This window comes from Calliphora vicina, chromosome 3 (assembly GCF_958450345.1).
Source record: "Calliphora vicina chromosome 3, idCalVici1.1, whole genome shotgun sequence".
NCBI lineage: Eukaryota > Metazoa > Arthropoda > Insecta > Diptera > Calliphoridae > Calliphora > Calliphora vicina.
The window spans coordinates 28,722,682-28,746,977 of NC_088782.1; the positions used below are offsets into that span (position 1 = coordinate 28,722,682).

At 28.7% G+C, this 24,296-nt stretch overlaps 1 protein-coding gene across 6 annotated transcripts in view; it reads right to left on the bottom strand.

The window, feature by feature from the left end:
* Positions 1 to 24,296, bottom strand: part of Mp (Multiplexin) — a 754,200-nt gene that overhangs the window by 99,456 nt on the left and 630,448 nt on the right. For 4 of the 6 annotated variants that reach the window (XM_065503878.1, XM_065503876.1, XM_065503874.1 and 1 more), the window contains 2 exons: positions 6,450 to 6,464; positions 6,031 to 6,161 (listed from right to left, as the gene is read on the bottom strand). In XM_065503878.1, coding sequence (XP_065359950.1) covers positions 6,031 to 6,161; positions 6,450 to 6,464 — 146 coding nt within the window. The remainder of the gene's footprint in view (positions 1 to 6,030; positions 6,162 to 6,449; positions 6,465 to 24,296) is intronic. The other 2 variants (XM_065503879.1, XM_065503877.1) reach the window with 1 other exon arrangement.

The window sequence follows — 24,296 nt, forward strand, 5'->3', positions numbered from 1 at the left end:
ACATGATTGTAACAACCATATATATGGTTACAGTAAACAAATATATGTTTGTGACAACCATTCATATGATGAAGGACTTATCATATTATGTTGATCTCGGCTTAAGGCTTGTCATAATCTGAGAACAACGTATTATGATAAAATTATTCATCATACATATGGTTGCTGTAACCATATATATGGTTGATACAATCATGTGAATCATAAATTAACCATATTATGGTTACCACAATCATGTAAATAGTTACTTTGACTATAATATAGTTAAAAATCGTGTAACACTATTTAAATGGTTACAGTAACCATGCCCAATTATATTTTTTCTCTGCGTGTATATTGGAAAAAACAGAACTAAAAAACATACCTTTCGCATTAAACATAGTGCTACGAAAATACCACTTGAAAATGGAAAGAAAATATTTTTTATTTTTTCACTTCAAGGTTGTACGAATGTCGCGTTCTTCATCGTGGAAATTTACATATTTAGTTTAGGATTGAAAAAATATATAAATGAATATTGCAGAAAGTATTCAAGGTAAAATGTATAATAAAAATGAGCACCTACTTAAATTGTATATTTACAAGTATTTTATCGGTCACCGATTTGAATAAAATTTGATGAAATGGTTGAGGATATTCACAAGCTTGTAAAATTAATTTTATTTCCAATAATTTTGAAAACTTTTTATTTTTATACCCTTCACCCAAGATTGTCATTCCGTTTGTAATTTCTACATTTTTCATTTGTGACTCCATAAAATACGGAGTCAATATAGTAATGTCCGTCTGACCGTCTGTGTGTTGAAAACAACTTTCCGTAGCCCCCAAATAACTTACATACATGATTTATATATATACTATAGACCCGGTTCGATTGCTATTTAAAATCGAAAAAATCTGCCGACAAATGGCTGAAATATAAGGAAACAACCAGGACATCCTCGATTTTTGGCTTTTATATATATATCTGGATTACTAAGTCATTAATATAGACAGTATGGATACTTAATGATAGATACATATTTCAAAGTCCTTTGTAACGACGTATATAAGGCCACACTAAGTTGGATCTTCATTGGGTCAAAATAGGAAAACATTTAACACGAAATTTTTTTAACCACAAAAAAATTTTATTGTCATATTTTTTTTTACTAAAAAATTTAAAAAAAAAAAATTCAAAATCTAAAAAAAAATTTAAAAAAAAAATTTAATTTTGTTTATCTAAAAAGATTTAAAATTTTTTGTTTTCAAGTATAATTTGGTGAAGGGTATATAAGATTTTGTTTGTATTTAACCTGCACATGAAATTCTGGGAAATTACTTTTGCCCTAATCTACTGGCAAATCATGTTAAATTTTAGTGACCAGTAATATTTTCGTAAAAGAAAATATAAACTTTTTAGCCACCACAAAATATAAAAGTTTGCAATATACATACTTTTTTCGGCTGTTGGCAAAATTTTTTCCACAAGTATCACATTTTATATTTTTTTGTAGCCGTGGATTTTTTTTTAAACCCAGTCATGGAAATCTAAAAATACATTTTGTACTACTTGCTGTTATTGTTGCTATATTTGTTATTTAGTCCTGTCATAATCATTATGGGCACCTGTTGTGCTTGTGTTTATGTTGAACGCCTTATTAAAAGTAATAAAATACATTTTTTTTTGCTCCCAAATTTTCTACTAGAGTTGGGACTTATAAGTTTCCTAACAAGATCATAGTTATTTAAGTTTTTCTGTTTTCATAATATTAAACTTTTAAAAGAACAATACAACAAATAATTACTTAAACAAATATTTTGTATTTTTATTAATAAAACAACATCAACATTTTATTAAAAAAAAAGCAAAGTTATATGAGTGTCAAGAATGTGTTTTCTTCCTGCAACAAATTACTATTATTTAAAATTTTGTTTTGTTTTGTTTTGTTTTGTCTTTCTCTTCTATACAATAACCTGTAATTAAGTTTATTACAATAATAGCTGTAGAAAGTTTTTAATTTTGTTCATTAAGTCAAGGCGTTGTTAGTTGAAATATGAAGAAAAAATAGAAACTGTATTTATATTTTTTATGTTTTTAATTAATAAAAAAAGCAACATGAAATGAAATATTTTTAAGTGCCATCAAATGTTAGTAGAGCAGCAATTAGTATAAGACTTTTCTTAGCAAGAGTGTGGCTGTATGTCTGTCTATTTGTAGGTGTCTTATTAAAAATTCCTGTACTAATAAGTAAGTGTGTGCTTGTAATTTAATTTTTTTTTAGTTCTGCAAAATTGTTTAGTTATTAATGAAGATATTTTGTATGGTTTTTAGGTAGGTAAGTATGTTGTAGAGAGGCAAGTTTTAATTAATTTATGATTAGTTATCTGTGCTGGAAGAGGATTTAAACATAGTTAATTAAATTGATTAGTATTATTAAGGTGTAGAGTAGAGAAGAGAAATAAATAAGATTTTATAAAGTGTTTGTTCAACAGTAAGAATGATTGCACAAAAAAGGTGAGCAAAATAATTGAGTTCGAGGGTGGCTCAATAACTTCGTGACTTTTTGAATGAAACACAGATTTTTGGATAAAAAATCGTTTCAACATTATGGTCTTTGTTCAACTTTTCTCCAATTGTATTATCCCAAAATAAGTATTTGTTTATGATATGATTTCATCGTTGGAGTAAAATGTATTTTCGCCGAGTCATTTCTTCCTCGAAATTGATTTTTATACCCTACACCACCATAGTCGGGAGGGTATTATGCGTTTGTGCAGATTTTTGTAACGCCCACAAATATTGGTCTAACACCCACCTTAAGGTATAACGATCGAGTTAGAATCACTTTCTGATTAAACGATGTCCGTCCGTTCGTCTGGCTGGTTGGTAATTTTGAAGATATTTCGATCAAATTTGGTACATGTTATTTTTTTGCCCCAGGGACCAAGCCTATTGAAACTGGCTGAAATCGGTCCATTATTTCACCTAGCCCCCATACAAATGTCCTTCCGAAATTGTACTTTATCGGTCATAAATGTTTAATTTATATATGTATCTCCACAAATTGCGCTCCAAAAAAGTTTTATATATACAAAATTCATGTCACCAAATTTTGTTACGATCGGTCTATAACTAGTCATAGCTCCCAAATAGACCCGCTTCCGAAAATCACTTTAACGTGCATAAATCGCTTAAACATGCTGGTATACTTACAAAATTCAACATAGTTAACTTTCATAAATCACACGACGAAATTTCATGGTGATCGGCCTATAATTAGCCATGGCTCCCATATAAGACCCACTTCCGAAAATCACTCAAAAATTAAAATTATTGAAATTTTAAAAGAAAAATGTTTTTGCTCTTTTACTTAGTGTAGGGTATTATATGGTCGGGCTTGACCGACCATACTTTCTTACTTGTTTTGATATGTCGTAGTGGAAATTTTTTTCCTCATGCCAAAAGCTATAGAAAAATCAATGGAACAATATCGATGGCTAAATTGACCCACCCTAAAAACAACGCTTGCATTGTCCTGGTGAAAAAAAAAATTTAACCAATCCTTATTAAATCGACCCAACAAGTTGGCTAATAATAACTATTGATTGTTTTACCCTTCTGAAGGTATTATATCGCGTACATACCAAAAAACGGTCAACTTTATTGGCTGACAAACCCATCTTGGCCTTCTCTGACGCTAATTCACCTCGAGAAACCCACGGCACCCTATGGCGGAAAGCTTTATCATATACAAGTCATCATTCAAAATTAAAATCACTCAACCAAGGGAGATGCATATGGCTTTCACAATCTCTAGCGTATTCAATCTCTAATCGGCCAACACCATATGGTGAATTTTTCCGGTGTTAGACCCCTCAACTGGGCATCCAGAATGTTCGGCACTGATTAACTGATATGACAATACGACCTAATAGGAGACCGTTTGAATCCCCCAATTGTAACGATGGAGAGTTTTTTATCTTTTTTTTTAATTTATTTACCACAAATTTCAACTCTTGGATATCTGTTCAGCAGATTTAGAGAAATAATATTGCTATATGTGTTGTCCAAATACCATCAGAAACGATTAATTTTAAAAATTAAAATTTCTAAAAAAAATCAGCAAAGAAGTTTTATTTCATTATTTTGGCAAAAAGTCTTTTATACGTTTTGTAATTCTTTAATATTTTATAAATTTCTTAAAAGAAGAAGCAATTTCCTATATGTTGACATATAATATATGTATATTTTCTTTTCCACTATTCCAATTTATGGATTCAAAATCAAGTTACTGTGAGTTGTGAATTTTGATGATTTCTTTTCAAAAATGTATAAAATTTTTTCAAAAATATGGGAATCAAAAATAGTACCTGATTTTTTGGAAAATTTCAATTTTTAAAATGCAATAAAAGTTTTATTTATGAATCGTTTTTATTAAAATTTTACCCTTATATAGAAACTTTTGATAAAAATGCAAAAGTGAAAAATAAATTGGTGATTTTATATTGAGAATTCCACAATTTGCAAAAAAGTTTTTAGCTTCTTCACTTTTTTGACGGTACCAAGGTCCGGGCTATAAATTCCTTTAGCAAAATATATAGGATAATATTGGGTCATACAAAAAAGGTTTTAATTATTTGAAAGGAGCTATGCGATTATAGAACTTTGGCATAAATTTTAAATTTACATTAAATATAGGTCTAGTTCGGAAGGCTCTGGAAATCGCAATTTTGAAATTATTTGTCTTCTGTGCTACTTCCCAAAATGTTATCTTTGAGAAAAACGTAAACTCATTATTAATTTTGTTTTTATTGTCTCGAAAAAAATCGCGAAAAACTACCTTTGACTTAGTATCGATTTTAAAATAATTCTTTTTTCCTAATACTAATCGAGAGAGATTTGGATCCGCAATTAGCCAAAATTCAGACTAAGGTAGGTAAAACAAGTAAGAGAGCTATATTCGGCTGTGCCGAATCTTATATACCCTTCACCAAATTATACTTTAAAATAAATTTGTTTAAATATTTTTAGGTAAACAAAATTTAATTTTTTTTTAATTGTTTTTCAAAATTTTTTTTTTTTTAATTTTTTTTAAAAAAAGTGTTCTCCAAATTTTTTACAAATTTATTTTTTTGAAAAAAAATTTATGACAAAAAAAATTTTTGATGAAAAAAAAATTGGGGTTAAAAAATATTTTTCCCGATTTTGACCCATTGTAGGTCCAACTTACTATAGCCTTATCTACATCGTCGCAATGGACTTTGAAATATCTATCATTAGATATTGTCTATATTAATGACTTAGTAATCCAAATATAGATCAAAAATAGGTAAAAAATCGAGGTTTTCCCGGTTTTTTGCTCATATCTCCGTTATTTATGGACCGATTTTGCTGATTAAATAGCAAACTTCTCGAAAGCATGTCCGACGGAATTATTGAAGATTTAGATCCCGAAGATATCTGGGGTCTTCAGAAAATTGATTTCAACAGACAGACGGACAGACAGACGGACAGACGGACAGACGGACAGACGGACAGACAGACAGTCAGACAGACAGACAGACAGACAGACAGACAGACGCTATCTATAAGGATCCAGAATATATATACTTTATAGGATCGGAAATAAAAAATGTAGAGATTACAAACGGAATGTGTCGTGGGAAATTTCCTTTCCCCTCTCACAGAATCCGCACCTGAGTTACAGGATATAACTAAACTGTGATTTTATAAAACAGAACAAAAATAACAAGTTCTATTAAAAACATCTCTTCCAAAATTAAACCATAATTAACTATTTATAATTGTATTTTGACATTTCACCAAAAAAAAAAAAAAGGAAAAGAGGAAACAGCTCTTCCGTTCCCTAGTACTTAGAAACATTATTTCAATATCCTTTGTTATGAATTCTGGCAAAATGTTAATTAAAAACAATATTTTGACAAGTTAAACATAAAGCTTTTGATATTTAAAGCAAATACCTTAAATCACTAAATAAAGCAGCATAAAATAACAGGAAATAATCATAATACAAAAACACAACATACCTTGATGACAGGAATGCTTTAAATGTTCCCAATAAACCAGCTCTTCTGCCCTGGCGATAGCAGGCAAAATCAGCTCCACGTATTCCCTGTAAATCGCCAATATAGGGTTCATTCAAGGCTGCCACTCGTAACTAAATTAAAAAAAGTAAAATGTTTGTAACATTTTAATAACGATACGTGGTTTAATTAATTAAATAAATATTGAAATAGTATTTAAAGTGTACTGTATAACTGTGGTAGTAGTAGTATTTTATAATAAATATTTATGCAAATGTAAATTAAAACTTAAACAAATAATAAAGTAAATGAACTGATAAATACTTAAATATTTATTATAAAAATAATAATAGTAATAATAATATTTGTGTGTATAAATATGAAATGTTTGAAAATGTTTATATTATTAATGATAAACTTACCATACGTGGATACCACTAATTAATGATTTAATCAATTTTGAAACAATGAAAGAGAGAAAAAAGTTTTTTTGAAAACAAATTATTTATGAAAATATGTATTTTAATTTTTTGTTTTGTTTGTTAAAAAGTTTTGCAAAGTAAAATATTTTTCGAAAACTATTTTAAGAATTACAAACATTTAGTAACAGAGAAATATACAATAAAATAACAAAATAAAAATGTAATAGAAAAAAAAGAAAATTAATCTTAATTGATTGGATTTGTGTAAGAATAAATTAAATTTGTTAAAATTTAACTTTAAATATCGTTCCCTACACTTCAATATTAAGTAATAATAACCTATTGACCTGTCCTTGTAGGATTTTAGTTTATTGTTTCATTTCATAGCCACAATTTCATGCAAACTTAAACAAATTATAAATTTTAACCTAAATGTTGGTTACACAAATTAATACAGACAGACAGTTGTAATTCCATGGTGGCCATGGTGATATGTATCTAATGTCTGTCTGTTTGTTGGTTGGCTGGTTGGTTTGTTTTCGTTTAGACATTTGATTTCCCTTATGAATACTTTGCATACATAAGATAAAAGTATATATTTCATAGCAAAACAAAAAAAAAATATATAAAACTAAGTTTAATTTTTGATTACATACATTTGAAAGATGTCATTCTGTTGATTTTTAAATTGCCATATTAAATATTGACATTTAAAGTGTTTTTATTTTTTATATCTCCGTCACTAAAAGATGGGGGGTATATTGATTTTGTCTTTCCGTTTGCAACACATAAAAATATTCTTCACAAACCCACAAAAGTATATATATTCTGGGTCCTTATTAAATTCTAAGACGATATAGCTATGTCCGTCTTTCCGACCGTCTCAAAGTGGCGCCATTTGAGTTTTTTCGTTGCAAAAATCATAACTTTTGAAGCCAATGAGATAATCAAAAAATTTAAAAAAGCATATGATACATAATTGATGAACCTATGAAATGAGTCTCTGAAAAGGATTCTACGCCTATTAGGTGCCTACTTGTGGATTAGCTAATTTAAAATTTGTGGAAAAGTCAATTTTATGGGAAGAAAATATTTTTTTTTTAAATTTTAAATTTTTTTCTGTTATTAAAAGCTTTTAGATTTAAAATTATTCCAGAAGAGATTTAAATCTAAAAGCTTTTAATTTATTTTTAAATTTTTTGTAAAATTTTTCAGAAAAAATTAAAATATTTTTCTTTAAATAAATTTTAAATTTGCTGTAAAATATTGCTTGAAATCCATAAAAAATGGATATTCAAGGTTATACACTGGTGCATATTCCTATAAACGCACTTAATTTTTTTCTGTATATTTGTTATATCTCTGTTCTTCTCATCCAAAACCAAAATTTAACTTTTTTAATAAGAGACAACTTAACCAAAAATAAAACATTATCAATTTTAGTTTTTTTTCAACCAAAGGTACGTTTCTAATAGTAACATCTCAATTTACTGCAACTTTTTCTATTTGAATCAATAAATTTCATCACTTTTAAAGATGACCAAGGGAACTGTTTTGCCCGATCAAGAAAAGATTCAAATTAAATTTTTTCACGACCAGGGATGTTCCAATAGATAAATTGGACTTAAAATCGACCGTTCGAAAAGTGTGGTTCGAAATTTCTTGAAGAAAGGTCAAAATTATGGAGTTCGCAAACCTACAAAGGGAAATACAAAACTAACAAGAAGAAAACCTAAACTAATAAAACAAAAAGCAACCCGCAACAAATTGAATTCCACACAAATAAAATATAAATTGAATCTTCCAGTGACTTCCAAACAGGTTGCACACATTTTACGAAACGATGAAAACATAAAATGGAAAAACCCGAAATGTAAACCAATGCTAAAAAAGCACCATAAAGAAAATCGTCTAAAATTCGCAAGAAAATATATGAAATGGACAGATGAGTGGAAAAAAATAATTTTCTCTGACGAAAAAAAAATTAATTTAGACGGTCCTGACTCATACTCATGCTATTGGCACGATTTGAGATCAAACGATGTTCGGATGTCAGAATTATAGGGTTGCTAGCCTGTTCCAATCAAAAAGTCTCAATTTGTTGGACAGTATAATTAATTTCGTGATGAAATTGGACATAAAAAAGTTTCATATGAACCTAATCATTCTACCAGCCTATATCATACAAATATTTCATTGTCACATATTGATGGTGGGTATACAAGATTCGTCATAGCCGAATATAACCCACTTACTTGTTATATTTTATTTTAACACAACTAGAGATATTTTAAATTGGCTTTTATTTACATAATATTTGAAAAAAAAAACTGTTATTTACTGAATTTGTATTAAAGAAAATAATATTATCTTAAACAATAAATAGATAGATAAATAAATAAAATTGTATTTAGAATTCAATAAACATATATTGTTAACATGCTTACAGCTACACATACAGACACTCATACTCGTTTTCACATAGATACATGTAAATAATTTCTCTACATTTACATAATAACATTTAATAAAATAAATATCCTGCAGTTTTGGAGATACCCAGCAGTTCATAGAACTAGCATCACAACATCTAAGAACTAGTTATCTTACAATTTGGTATATAAATTTAATATGTGAATGTCATTGGAAATAACTAATTAAGTAATAATGTTTGATAACTAATCATAATTTACTTCAGTTGTAACCTCTTCACAGAGTTTGAAAATAACTCTTATATAACTTTATTTTGTTTGCATAGAGGATTTACAAAATATCATTCAAGATTCACAACTGCTCAAAATTAGTACCAAAGCTTTTAGACGATGTTTACAAAATGTCATTTAAATTTCACATTTCTATCATATTGATATTCACGAGTGGGCAGCGTCAAGAAAAGAATACCAAAACTCTAAGCCAATGTTCGCACCTTTAAAAAAGCTTACTTGCCATGTTGGCAGACTATTTTTGGATAAAAATTTTATATCTGTTTCCAAAAATATGTAAACCAATTGTCAAATTCGTTAATTGGGCAATTGCAAGTGGTCTTTCCTCTAATGCGATTTAAAGTTTATTTGAAGTTGTTGAATTTTTCATGAAAATCTTCCAAAAAAAATGGAAGAAATAATTTTTAAGATAACGTTTGTAGAAAAAATGTTTTGGTTCAATATTTTGTGTTCAAAAGAAAATTTCAATGGAAAATTTGATAAGAAGTTAAAAAGTTATATACAATTAAACCATTCTTAAAATACAAACAGAAGCCAATTTAAAACTTAAAAATATTTATGATCATAAAGAACCTGTTTACCGTGTTTTAACAAATTTGGAAGGGATAAGATAAGATTTTCGCTTTCTCCCTTGTGTTTTAATCCAAAGTAAATTGGAAAATGATGAAGAATGTTGTTTCTGATACAATTTTTAATGTAACCAACTTCGAATAAAATTATAAACTATTGGGTACATGACTTAAAAATGGGGGATAGATGGCATATATTTTGAACGCGGTTTTTGTTGCTACTAATTTATAGAAGGTGGCGCAAAAGTAATCCTCCTATCAGAATATGCTATAAATTTTGCGATTGGCCCCTAATGTCAGTTCTGTTTTGACATTTGTGTAGTAAACACATGCAAAATACACGTTAATAAATAATGTTACGCTACACTGCTCCAGAACGCGGAATATTGCTGACTATTTATTTGACCAATAATCGGTCGGTGACTTTGGCACAACGTGAATCAAAAATAATCATGAGTTTGAGGCCCATTTCCATCTTAGCGGGTACGTAAATAAGCAAAATTTACGCTTATGGGGCACTGAAAATCAGCGAAGAGCCATTACACCCGCTCAAAGTCACTGCATGGTGTGCTGTTTTCGCTGGAGGAGCCATCGGACCTTTTTTCTTCGAAGACGTCGCTGGCCAAACGGTTACTGTGAATGGTGAGCGCTACAGAGCAATGATCATCGAGTTCTTTTTGCCGCAACTTGATGAATTGGGATTGGAAAACATGTGGTTCCAACAGGACGGTGCAACGGCACACACTCCACGTGCCACAACCGATATGCTGAAGGCTGCACTTCCCGGGCGCTTAATCTCCCGTTTTGGCGATTTGTACTGGCCTGCGAGATCTCCTGATTTGACCGCTCTAGACTTCTTTTTGTGGGGCTTTTTGAAGTCGCGGGTTTATGTCAAAAAGCCTCAGACTCTTGCAGCTCTTAAAGACAATATCCATCAAGAATGTGAGAACCTATCGCCGGAAGTTTTGGCCAAAGTGATGGAAAATGCCATAAAAAGGGCTCAAATGACAATCAACTGTGGCGGCGGCCATTTACATGACATCATATTCTCGACTTGATGTAAAAAAAATTAAAAGACCAAATAAAAATAATCCACAAGAAGAATCAAAGTTTTTCATTTTTTTTTTAATTACAGCCAAAAAACATCGGAAGTTTACTTTTGCGCCACCTTGTATGTATGTCATTTTTAAGAGTACATATCTGTCATTAACGAAACTGATTCGTTTTAAGGGAGCATTACCCAAAAAATGCTCAGAATATAATGCCAGATATGAAATCCTAATATTCCATCATGACAACGCTCGTCCACAAGTTGTAATACCTATTAGAAAGTATTTAGAATGAAGTGGTTGGGCTGTTTTGCCTCAACCTCTACAACATATCAGATAGTCTCAAAAAATGTGCAGTTGTTTTGGCTCGGAATCTTCGAATAATTTTATTTTTGGTTATATACTCAGAAAATTGAACTCCTTACGATTTATATATGAGACTAAGTTTATAAAAATCGTAGAATTGCAAAGATATGCCCAAACATATATTTGAAATTTTTGACTATTCTTCGGATCATTAGGAAATATTTACTAAATGTTTATTATCTCAGAATAAGTAATAAACCATTCCAAATATTTTTTAAAAAAGTGGAAAAATTCTTTTACAAGATATCCTTTGTTCAAGGACAATTTTTATTTGTTTAAAAAAAAGAAATAATTTTTATGAATATATAAGAATTACTATGAGACCAATACAATTTAAATTGATAAATTTCAAACCATTCTTATATAAAATTTTAACTTTGAATCGCGATAAAAGACAAAACGAAGCGAATTTAAAACTTCAAAGTTTGCATACATATAAAAAACCTTTGTACCACGTATTCAAAAAATTGGAAATGATAATAGAGGCTATTATTCTGATTAAATTCTATTCCTATTCGATTAATCCACAACTAGTGATCGAATAATTTTTTTTTCTAAATTAATAACTATTATTCATTCGAATAAAAAGTATATTCTATTTTAGATTATTCGAATAATTTTTGACAAACCAAATCAGTAATAAGATATGTTTTAAAAAATAAAAAAAGAGGCAAATTTTTGGACAAAATATAAAAATAATTTTGAATTTATTAGGTGAATTTTAAAGCAAATTATCAGTATTCACTAGTTCATAACTAATAAGTGGTTCTCGCTTGACCTCTTCATGTATTAAATTCACTTAGTGGGTAATAATAAATGGTTCTTAGTTGCAAGTTCTGCGGGGTACACACATGAATGCATGTACTTTGATGTGTATGTGTAACTAAAACAGTTTTCAAGAAAATATTGACGATAATAAGAAAACAGGAAAGAAAATAGACAAAGCAATATCAACAGCAAGTTGATAATAAAACTAAATAAATAAATATTTTGTCAATCATGCATCCATCAAAATACAAAATACCAAGAAATACATTGATCAACCAGAAAATTGTGCAAAAATGAAGGAAAAAGACGAAATTTCCAAAAAAAAATATATTAAATCAATAAAAAACAGATGAAAAAAATATAAGCATTAAAGGAAAGAGATCAGTTAAAGTAAGGACCACACAATTTTTAAAAACCTGAGAGTCTATACCAGTCACGAGCAAAATTGGGATTCTAATGCACGCGTGCATAGGCCAAAAAATTCTGCTGACGCTTTGTTGACACACCTACACTATAAGCTTGTGTGTATTAGTGTGTCTGTGTTTTACTGAAATGACCACTTGTTTGTTGCTTTGTTACGATCTCAGAGATCAAAATCAAATCAGTTGCTGTTTAGCATTTGTAGAAGCAAGGTTATGTTGCGGATTTTTTTATGTTTATGATTTTCTCTCTTTTATTACACCTAGAAAAAATTTTATTTTGTTATAACGTGCAGTCATCTCTCTGCTGCTTAACGCACACAAATATACTCATGGTGGTATGTGTTTGCCCATGACTGGTCTATACACATAAAAAGATTAAATGAAATTATGTCTCAGTAGGTCACTTGTGAAGAAGAAACTTAGTGTAAGCTTAGGCTATAGTGTATAGTGTATATATTACGCTTAGCTAAAGCAACGCCATGTTAACCCTCACTTACGTTATTTAAACTCGTGTGTTATTTTCCACACATAGCAACATATTTTGTTGTCATATTTATTGTTATATATTTTTGTCATCAAATTATTTTATCTTTAAGCTATTTTCGCAAACATCTAAAGTACATTTGCCGAAATGCTGTTCCTAGTGCAATATTCATTGAAATTACTATGTGTGAAAAACCACACAAGAGATAACTTTTTAAATATCTCGACATAAAAAATATTTTTGAATAAATTAAGGCAGGAATTTGATAAAAAATGCTGTTCCTAGTGCAAGATTCATTGAAATTACTATGTGTGGAAAACCACACAAAAAAAATATCACGATGTAAAAAAATATTTTTGAAGAAATTATGCATTTTCTGTGCTAAATTGATACAGCAGGAATTTCATAAAAAAATGCAGTTTTTAGTTTAAAATTCATTGAAATTACTATGTGTAGAAAATCACACAAGAAGCCACTTTTGAAATATTTCGACATAAAAAATATTTTTGAATATATTAATGCAATTTCTGTGCTAAATTGATGCAGAAGGAATTTCATAAAATGTGCTGTTCCTAGTGCAAAATTGCAATTACTATGTGTGGAAAACCACACAAGAGCCACATTTGAAATATTTTGACATAAAAAATATTTTTGAATAGATTAATGCAATTTCTGTGCTAAATTTCATAGAAAATGCCGTTCCTAATTAAAATTAATATGTGCGGAAAACCACACAAGAGCCACTTTTGAAATATTTCGACATTAAAAATATTTTTGAATATATTAATGCAATTTCTGTGCTAAATTGATGCGGCTGAATTTTCATAAAAAAATCTGTTGGTAATGCAACATTTATTGAAATTACAGTGTGTGGAAAACCACACAAGAAGCCACTTTTGAAATATCTGGATATAAACAAATATTTTTTAATAAATTTGTGTATTTTCTGTGTATACAAAATGTTGTAGGTATAAAAAATATTAATTTTGTGTGGTTATTCACACAAGATAAGTTCTTTTTATATAAAGTGTTAAATCTGTATTGTTGCTAACAAAAACAAACGAAAAATAATCAAGAATATCAAACGTTCCTTATTCTTTATTTTATAAATAAATATAAATTCACTAATTTAACTAACTCTCTGCAACACTCTGCAACTAGTGGACTAGGAATTACATTCATTCTCAGCTACATTCATTATCAATGGATTTACATACTAATATATTATTTATTAAGCTGTTCGAATACCTTTAGCTAGCACTGTTATACATATTTGATTAATATTTAACATATGCCAAGAATTTATGTATAAAGGTCATACCATAATACATCATTTATTTATTTAATTTTTGTGTCTGTTATGCCCTTTTGTTTTTCTTGACAACCAAGAAAAAAACCATAAATTCGTATATATTGTCTGTGTCTTTTGTCTTTGAGTTTAATCAGAAAATACATTAAAAAATAAATAAATAAAATTGAAATGGTTATGAAAAATCTCAAGTTGTATTATAAGTTCACAGGTGGCTGTCATAGTCATTTTAATGACATATAAAATCATATTGTATTTATATTGCCCTTATACATGTATTAAAACATATGTATATCTTTATGTATACACACGTTTTAGTAGTATATAAATCATACACCTTCATCTCTACACCCCAGACTTTCACAACTTTGAGCCTGGTACTGCGACAAAGCATATTTGTTTAACATGCCACTTGTATAAATCATTATGGCATTCGATAATTGATTATCCTTTGTAGTTGCAACACATGGCTCTTCAGCCAACATCAGCAAAAAATAAAGAAAATGTCTACATATATATCAAATTGATAGACTTAATCATTTAAACATAATGTATGTATGTTTGCATGGTTTTTTGAAGTGAAAGTGTGTAAGATGAAGTATGTGTTGATTTTGAAGCGTGTTCAAAATCGTTTTATGTCATTGGCAATTTTAAGATTCACCAGATAAATCTTCAATGAAAATTTATGAAATACATAACAATAATAATCACAATAAAATGTTATTTAGATTGACATCTTAAAGGGTAATGGCTAATAATTTAAGCAGAAGTTGTGTCTTTGGGTATTTAGGTCAAGGTACATAGAAAGAAATATTTTGTGGAGAATTCATAAATTTATGTTTCTGAGTACTGATTCAGTACAAGAAACTTAAGTTTCTGCTTTTGTACATAATATAATGTTGAACTTATATGAGTTTTGTCAAACATATGTTTGAAGTTACATTACTTTTGCCAGATCAAACAAAGTAGAATGATATTACAAAAGCCTTACACTGTCAGTATTTCACAAAATATTTTGCAAATATGAGTATTATGGTGGCTATTATTTTGCAATTTTTACATTTTCGATGCTCCCGAGGTCTAATATGCTGAAATCGGATAACATTTAGAGGTTGCATTGCTTATTTGAATATTCGAGTTTCGGGTCAAAGTAGCAATACTTTCAAACAAATTACAAAAAAAAAAAACAAGGAAGAATGTATGGTCGGTCAAGCCCGACCATATAATACCCTACACTAAGTAAAAGAGCAAAAACATTTTTCTTTTAAAATTTCAATAATTTATATTTTTGAGTGATTTTCGGAAGTGGGCCTTCTATGGGGGCTATGTCCAATTATGGACCGATCACCATGAAATTAAGTCGTGTGATTTATGTCTACATGAAAGTTTACTATGTTGAATTTTGTGAGTATACCAACATTTTTAAGCGATTTATGCACGTTAAAGTGATTTTCGGAAGCGGGTCTATATGGGAGCTATGACTAATTATGGACCGATCGTAACAAAATTTGGTGACAATAATTTTGTATATATAAAACTTATTTGGAGCGGAATTTGTGGAGATACATATATAAATTAAACATTTATGACCGATAAAGTCCAATTTCGAGAGGACATTTGTATGGGGGCTAGGTGAAATAATGGACCGATTTCAGCCAGTACCAAATTTCATCGAAATATCTTCAATTCAAAATTGCGACCTGTACTCTGCGCACAAGGTTTACATGGACAGCCAGCCAGCCGATAAGACGGACGGACATCGTTTAATCGACTCAGAAAGTGATTCTAAGTCGATCGGTATACTTTAAGGTGGGTGTTAGACTAATATTTTTGGGCGTTACAAACATCTGCACAAACGCATTATACCCTCCCCACTATGGTGGTGTAGGGTATAACAAGTCGCCTGTACCGAATCTTATAAACCCTTCAACAAATTATATTTTAAAATAACTTTTTTAAATATTTTTATGTGAACAAAATTTAATTTTTAATTGTTTTTTAAAAAGTTTTTTCCAATTTTTTTTTTTAAATTTTTTTTTAATATTTTTTGAATTTTTAAAAATGTTTTTTGTAAAAAAAAATTTATTAACAAAAAAAATTCGGGTTATAAAATATTTCTCCCGATTTCGACCCATTGTAAGTCCAACTTACTATATCCTTATATACATCGTTGCGTTTAAAATATCTATCATTAGATGTCCATATTGTCTATATGAATGACTTAGTAATCCAGATATAGATCAAAAATAGGCCAAAAATCGAGGTTTTCCATATATCAAGGTGTTTTCCATATATCTCAGCCGACGTGGGCCGATTTTGTAGATTTTAAATAGCAACGGAGCCGGAAGAATTCCCAATATATTGATGTATGAATCATGTATATATGATATTTGGTGGCTACGGAAAGTTGACTTCGCTATCTATAACGATCCAGAATATATACTTTGTGGGGCCGCAAATGAAAAATGTAGAAATTACAAACGGAATAACAAACTTATACCTTATAAAATTAATTTTTACAAAAAAATCCAAATAAAAATAATTTTTGTATTTCAATTACCCATAGCCCAATAAGCTTTTGTAGTGGAATTCAAGTTGAAAGCAAGTGTTTTTCAAATATTTTTTAAATTTAAAACATAATTACATTTGCATTCAAGTCAAATTCGAAAAAAATTTTCAAATGCTTGAATTTTTGGAGCTTGGTGATTATTGGGAGATGTTTAAACATAAAATATAAACATTTTATGACATCGTTAAGCCAGATATATAAATTGATATCAACAAAAACTTATAAAATTGCATCAAATCTGAAAGTTTTGTAACGAAATTTAAAAAATTAAATAAATTGTTTTCGGTTCTAATAAAAGCTAAATGAAGTTTTTTTAAATTATTTATTTAAAATACATTTAAAGACCTATTTTCTAATATTTAATTTCAGATCGTTTCTTTGGATTTACGATTTTGTAATATTAAATATCTGGGACATTATTAACCCTTTAATAACTGGGGTCAAAATTGTACCAGACAACAAATTTAGAGTTTGAAACATGAAATTTGTTTGTTAAGAACAATTTGCGTATTCTAAACGGTCATCGAATTGACTGTCATTTATTCAGTGTTCAGCAACACGAGCAAATGATAAAATTGTTTTATAAAAATGGGTGTTCTATTCGAGCAATGTTCCGCAAATCTCGCTTATTTTATGGTCGTCATAATCGTACTATTCGCAGTGTGGTGGACAAAATTGAGTCCACTGAACAATACCAATTGACATGAGATCAAATATATCCCGAAAACGCCATAGTTTGGAGGATTTTGGGTTGGCGGCCTCATTAGTTAATATGTCATCGATAGGCCTTATACAGAAAAAATTATATTTCAATTCAAACATTTATCACATTTTTGTTAATCGTACACAGAAAAAACAATTTCCTAAACCGTTTGAATTCAAATATATATCACATATTGAATTGGTTTCAATTATTTTATAATTGAATCAAGTACACAGAAAAAAAAAATTCATAATTGGAATGAATTTTGTAATAAATATTATTAATCGAACTTGACTTTTTTCCCAAACTTTTTTCATTCAGAATAAGAACTTGTTCATAAATATTATAAAATTGTTCATGAAGGAAATTTAAATTTAAAAAAAAAAAAAATTTAATCAATTTCGCGGATATTTGCTCATTTTGTAGCTGAAAATCATAAAAATAAATAAAAAAATTTTCAAGGAAAATTTCAAACATTTTTCAGCAATATAAAAATATAAATGAAATTGAAATTATATTTTTCAAGCCTTCTAGATTTAATTTGAAAAATAAAATATGAATAAACTCATAATATTTAAGAAATTATTTATGAATTGAAATCAATGAAATCAAATCATAATATTTATGTTGAAACTTTTTTCTGTGTATTCATGTGCTCAAAAATAAAATTTTCTGATATTTTCTATTGAATTTTGAGTTTTGAATTTGATAATTTTGACAATAGAATATACAATTTTCGTTATTGGTTGAACTTTAAATACAAAAATTATTGAATAGATAATATCATAATTGAAAACACAAAAAATAACAAAAATGTGTTTTCAATTACGAAAATAATTTATTCAATAATTTTTGTATTTAAAGTTCAACCAATAACGAAAATTTATTTATTATTAAATTGTCAAAATTATCAAATTCAAAACTCAAAATTCAATAGAAAATATCAGAAAATTATGTTTTTGAGCACATGAATACTTGATTCAATTATAAAATAATTGAAATCCGTTCAATATGTGAGATATATTTGAATTGAAACGGTTTAGGAAATAGTTTTTTCTGTGTACGATTAACAAATTTTTATGATATCTCACACATTTGTATTTAATTTTAAGGTCAGGATGCTCTTGGGTTTCGTTAAAGTCACAAATGTATTATGGCTGAGATATAAAAATCTGGGACAACCTCGATTTTTGGCCGATTTTTTATCTATATCTGGATTACTAAGTCTTTAATGAAGACAATATGGATATCTAATGATAGATATTTCAAAGTCCATTGCAACGATGTATATAAGGCTATAGTAATTTAGACATACAATGGGTCAAAATCGGACCAAATATTTTTTAAACCGAATTTTTTTCACCAAATAAAATTTTTTCTCATAATTTTTTTTTTAGTAATAAAATAATTTTTTTTTTTAAAAATAAAAAAAAAAATTTGAAAAAAATTTCGTCAAAAAAAATTTTAATTTTTTTTTACATAAAAATATTTTAAATTTGTATTTTAAAGTATAATAAGGATTCGGCACAGCCGAATATAGCTATCTTACTTGTTTTAATTGAATTTGCCACATGTAAATGTGAAACGATTTTGCTTATGTTTTCAGAAGTTGTTTTTAGATGATGGAGAACTATTTCAGTCCATAAATCCAGCACCACATTTCTCACTTTTTCATATTTTGTAAAATATTTCCATCATGTGAACGTGTCTTTAGTTAATATTTATCAAATTTAAAATTTCAATACTAAACTCACAACAGTACTGAATTTCAACATACATATGTATATTAACAACAAGAGTTTATTTAGTAAACTATACAACGTTTATTATTTATTTTCATTTTGCGATTTTAATACCGTTGATGCTACAAAGTGTGCTGTAAAAAAAAAAATTACGGCAGCAAAAGCTCCATCAATTAAAATATGCCAACACTATTCACTAGTTAATATAAAAAATGCAAAATCTGACGAATAAAAGTAAACCAAATAAACAAATTGTGAGTGATTTTTGGGTATTAAGTTAACAAAAAATAAATAAATGAAACAAATAAATAAATGAAACAAAAGCAACATGATGTTGCAGTCAAAAGATAACGAATAAAATAATAATAACAACAGCAGCAGCAGTAAATACAACAATAATATTTAAATAAAATAAAATGTAGATGGGATATAACAAGAGCCAGCTGTGACATTTTACAAAATACTCTACGTCTATGGTCGGCATAAAGAGAACATGATATACGAACTTTCATAAAATTGTTTCTGATCAGTTATTCGACATATGTAGCTTCAATAATATGGCCGCTATCAACAGTTAAAGTTTGAAAGTTTCTATTGGAAGACCTCAAAGTTCTCAGAAAGCTGACAAACTGAAAATAATGACGATTTAAGGTACTTCGCATTGAATCAACAATTTATATTAACCAACATTTTTTGGCATATAAATTGTTGTTTCATGTTAAAGGATCTATTTTTATAATCCATGACTATACGAAAAATAAAAAAGACAAAAGGGCAACATATATATTTTTTCACTGACTGTACTTTATGTGAGTGAGTCAGTGAAATAGTATGTGAAATTTACCAATTTAAATACCGAAATAAAAAATGTTTCAAAAAAATTAAAGGATACAATAAAATTTCCAAAAAAAAACTTGATGTTGCTGTACACTAGAATAACAGTATTATAGTTGATGTTTTAACAATCCAAAAAAAACACAAAAAATTATATTTAACAGCTTTGACATTATTGTAATAAATGATGTTGTAATTGTTTTATTGGTCTCTTTCTGTATATGAATGTCGTTCAGCATTTGAATTATTTGGCACATGACACAATTATTGTTTCAAAAAACAAACGCATATATGTACAAATTGGTAGGCAAACAAGAGGACAAACTTAAAGTGTTAAAGTTAAAATATGTATTTTATGATGAATTGCATATATAATACTAAAAAAATACCACACGAAATTTTCCATGGAATAAACAAATTCATCACGTTTAACTGAAAAATATTTGAAGAACAAAAACAACATGAAAACATCATGTTGAAAAGTGTAAAGGCCATTAAATAAAAATTTCTGATAAAAATGGTTTTACAACTCAGCATTAACTCTAGTTCGATTGCCTGAAAAACCTCAATATCGAAAACAATTAATAAAATTCTTATGAAATTCATTTACTACTTGTATTTACGAATATAGAAAATCTATACCCAAAAAATAAACAAATTATTTATTAGGGTATCCAAGTATATGTTTAAAATTAATCGAATTATTGTTTTTTATTTAATAATTGCCTTTTTACTATTACAATTAACCACTGGCATTACGGACATCGTTATCTGGACCCTACAATGTCTGCTTTGATATATATTCCTCAATTTGTTTCCTATTTTTGGTCTATATCTGGATTACTATATCATCAATATGGACAATACGATATCTAATGATTGATATTTAAAAGACATTTCCAACGACCTGTATAAGGCCATAGTAATTCGGACCTATAGTGGGTCAAACGGGTTTTCCATAAAATTTTTTCTCATTAATAAATTTTTGATATTTTACTTATATAAGCTTAAAGAAATGAATGCCGGATTTCGGACATCTAATCTTTGAGTGCAGATTTGGTTTACTATGTGTATAACATAAAAATGCGGGATTTACAACAGATGAAGTAACATTTTAACACATTTTTTGTGGCGCTACGAACAAAGACCCCAATGAAAAAATTCCCTAAACCACAAATGAATTAAAACCCCAAAATTGTGGGCTTAATTCATTATGAATTAAAACCCAAAAGATCTAAATGAAATAAATCCCCAACCAAAGGAACTAAACCCCCAACCAAAATGAAAAAGAAACCGTATTCGCATATTAAAAACTTTTTGCATTGCCGGGCTTCGGCCGGGCGCAAAGGTGTTCTCCTCTGGGGTGTATCAAAAACAGGCTTCGACCAGAATGCGCAATTCAAAGGAACTTTTCTCAGCGCAGCCAAGTTTTGATACACCCCAGAAGGCCGGTAATGCAAAACAACTTCTCTGAGCGAAGCCAATTTTTGATACGCCCCACAATAATAATTTCATTATGAATTAAATCCCCAATTATAGAAATGAAATAAATCCCCAAAAAATTAACTAAGTCCCTAAATTTTGTTGTTGGTTTTTTCTATATAAAATTTTAGGGCCTTAATTCATTTGCCCTTTTGGGACATTGTTCATTGGGGACTTAGTTCGTAGCGCCATTTTTTATCTTTAGTAACTTACATGTCATTTTTCATCTGTCATTTATTCTAATTTATTTATTGAACATAATAGTGTAACCAAGAAAGTTTTTTTTCTTCCAAAATGTCGAGTTTTGTACCAATAAAGCCTCATAGTCTTTGCTTAGCTTCAATCGTAGGTATTTCTGTAGTCTTAATTTGCTTCGATAATAGGTCTTTGCTTAGCTTCAATCGTAGGTCTTTCTATGATCTTAGTTTAACTTTAATCGTAGGTCTTTCTTCAGTCTTAATTTGCTTCGATAATAGGTCTTTGCTTAGCTTCAATCGTAGGTCTTTCTATGATCTTAGTTTAACTTTAATCGTAGGTCTTTCTTCAGTCTTAGTTTAGCTTTAATCGTAGATCTTTCCATAGTCTAGAATAGCTTCAATAATAGTCTCTGTTTAGCTTTAATTATAGGTCATTTTACAGTCATAGTTTAGCTTTAATCGTAGGTCTTTCTATGATCTAGTTTAGCATCATAGTCTCTGTTTAGCTTCCATCTTAGGTCTTTCCATAGTCTTAGATTAGTTTCAATCTTAGGTATTTCTATAGTCTTACTTTAGCTTTGATCGTAGGTCTTTCCTTAGTCATAGTTTAGCTTTAATCGTAGGTCCATCTGTAGTCTAGTTTAGCTTCAATCTTATTCTATGTTTAGCTTCAATCGTAGGTCTTTCTATAGTCTAATATAACTTTAATTGTATATTCTTTGTTTAGCTACAATTATAGTCTTAGTTTAGCTTCATTCGTAAGGTCTTACTATAGTCTAGTGTAGCTTTAATTGTATATTCTTTGTTTAGCCACAATTGTTGTCTTTGTTTAGGTCCATTCGTTGTTGTTTCAATAATATTTGTTTATCTTCAATCGTGGGTTTATCTATAGTATCAGTTTAGCTTCAATCATATTCCTTGTTTAGTCTTAGTGTAGCTTCAGTCGTAGGTCTTGCCAGTTTAGTTTAAATTATTGTTCTTTATTTAGCCTAGAATTATATTCAATAGACGTGGTGTAGCTTTAATCACAGGTATTTGTATGTAGTTTTGGCTGAGCCTAAGTCGTAGGTGTTTAAATGGTTTTGGTTTATTTTTAATCGTAGGCTTGATTTAGCTTCATTGTAGGTATTTTTATAGTTTTGTATTAGCTCCAATAGAAGGTTTTTATTTAGTCATTGTTTAATTGCAATCCTTAAGTTTTATTAAGATTTAGCTCCAATCATAGAATATTAGAAAGCTTTTGTTACATCATTGCTTTGCTCCAATAGTAGGCCTTTAAAAATTGTAGTTCTTTATATATTTGTGATTAAGCCGCAATTGTAGCTCTATATTTAGTCTTCAGTCTTTTTTTAGCTCCAATCGTAGGTATTTATAAAGCCTTGGTTTATATCCAATAGGTCTTTATATGTATATTGTTTTCAATTCATAGGCCTATTAGTCATATATGACAACTAGATATGTAACTGAAAGCGAAAAGTGTAAGTCTGTTGTCAAAAACCTAATACACGAGACTATGAAAAGAGAGCAAATTTCAACGCAATCCATCCAAACTTTGATTGAATGACGACATATAGATTTTATATTCAAAGAACTTGAGACATATTTAGGATTTTTCTTATAATATCTAGAGTTTTTCGTAATTAAAATTGTATTAAACTTTTACTTAAATCTATCAACATTTTGTATGTTTTTAAGTTGAAATATTAAATTCTGTGTCATGTATTTTTATTACAAACTACAAAAAAAAACGCAATATTTTCGGTTTGTCACTTTCTAACAACATTCATGTACGATTTTGTTCCCTTTTTTTGGCTTTTTTTCTTTTTGTCTACATGTGTCATTGAGACGTGATGTGTAGATATGTAAATTTCTACATAAATGAGGAAATAAATAGCAGAGTATAATGATAGAAATTTGTATTACAGCAATTAAATTACAGCTCAAATCAAATGTTTGTATGAGTGACTACCTTAGTATATGGAAAACTATAAAATAAAATATCTGATTAATCATGGTTTAGCATATACTAGGCATGATAAATAACAAAACATGGTGGAAATTTGGAAATGTAATTTGCTATTAAAAAGCTGACTGCATTACAGTATTAAATAAAGCAGCTAGTTTTGGTTTAATTAAGAATTCACAAAAACATAGTTATTAATTTTGCTGTTGGTGTAAACACATGTAGTTTAAAATACCCAATATTTTGTAAATAATTTTCCCCTTTGCGGATTATTATATATTTTTTTATACCCTTCACCTTCGTGACAAGGGTATATATGAGTTTGTCATTCCGTTTTTAATTTCCTCAATATTATTTTCCGCTTAAGCGGAGTCGATTAAGCCATGTCCGTCTGTCTGTCTGACTGACTGTCTGTTAGTTGAAATCAATTTACTAAAGACCCCAGATATCTTCGGGATCCAAATCTTCAATAATTCTGTCAGACATACTTTCGAGAAGTTTGCTATATAAAATCAGCAAAATCCGTCCACAAATAACGGATAATGCATCCACAACAAAGCTGAAGGGTATATAAGATTCGTCATAGCCGAATATAGCACTCTTACTTGTTTTTAATTATTATATCTCATCTAAATCCAATTTGATGAACACAGTTTTATTATTTATT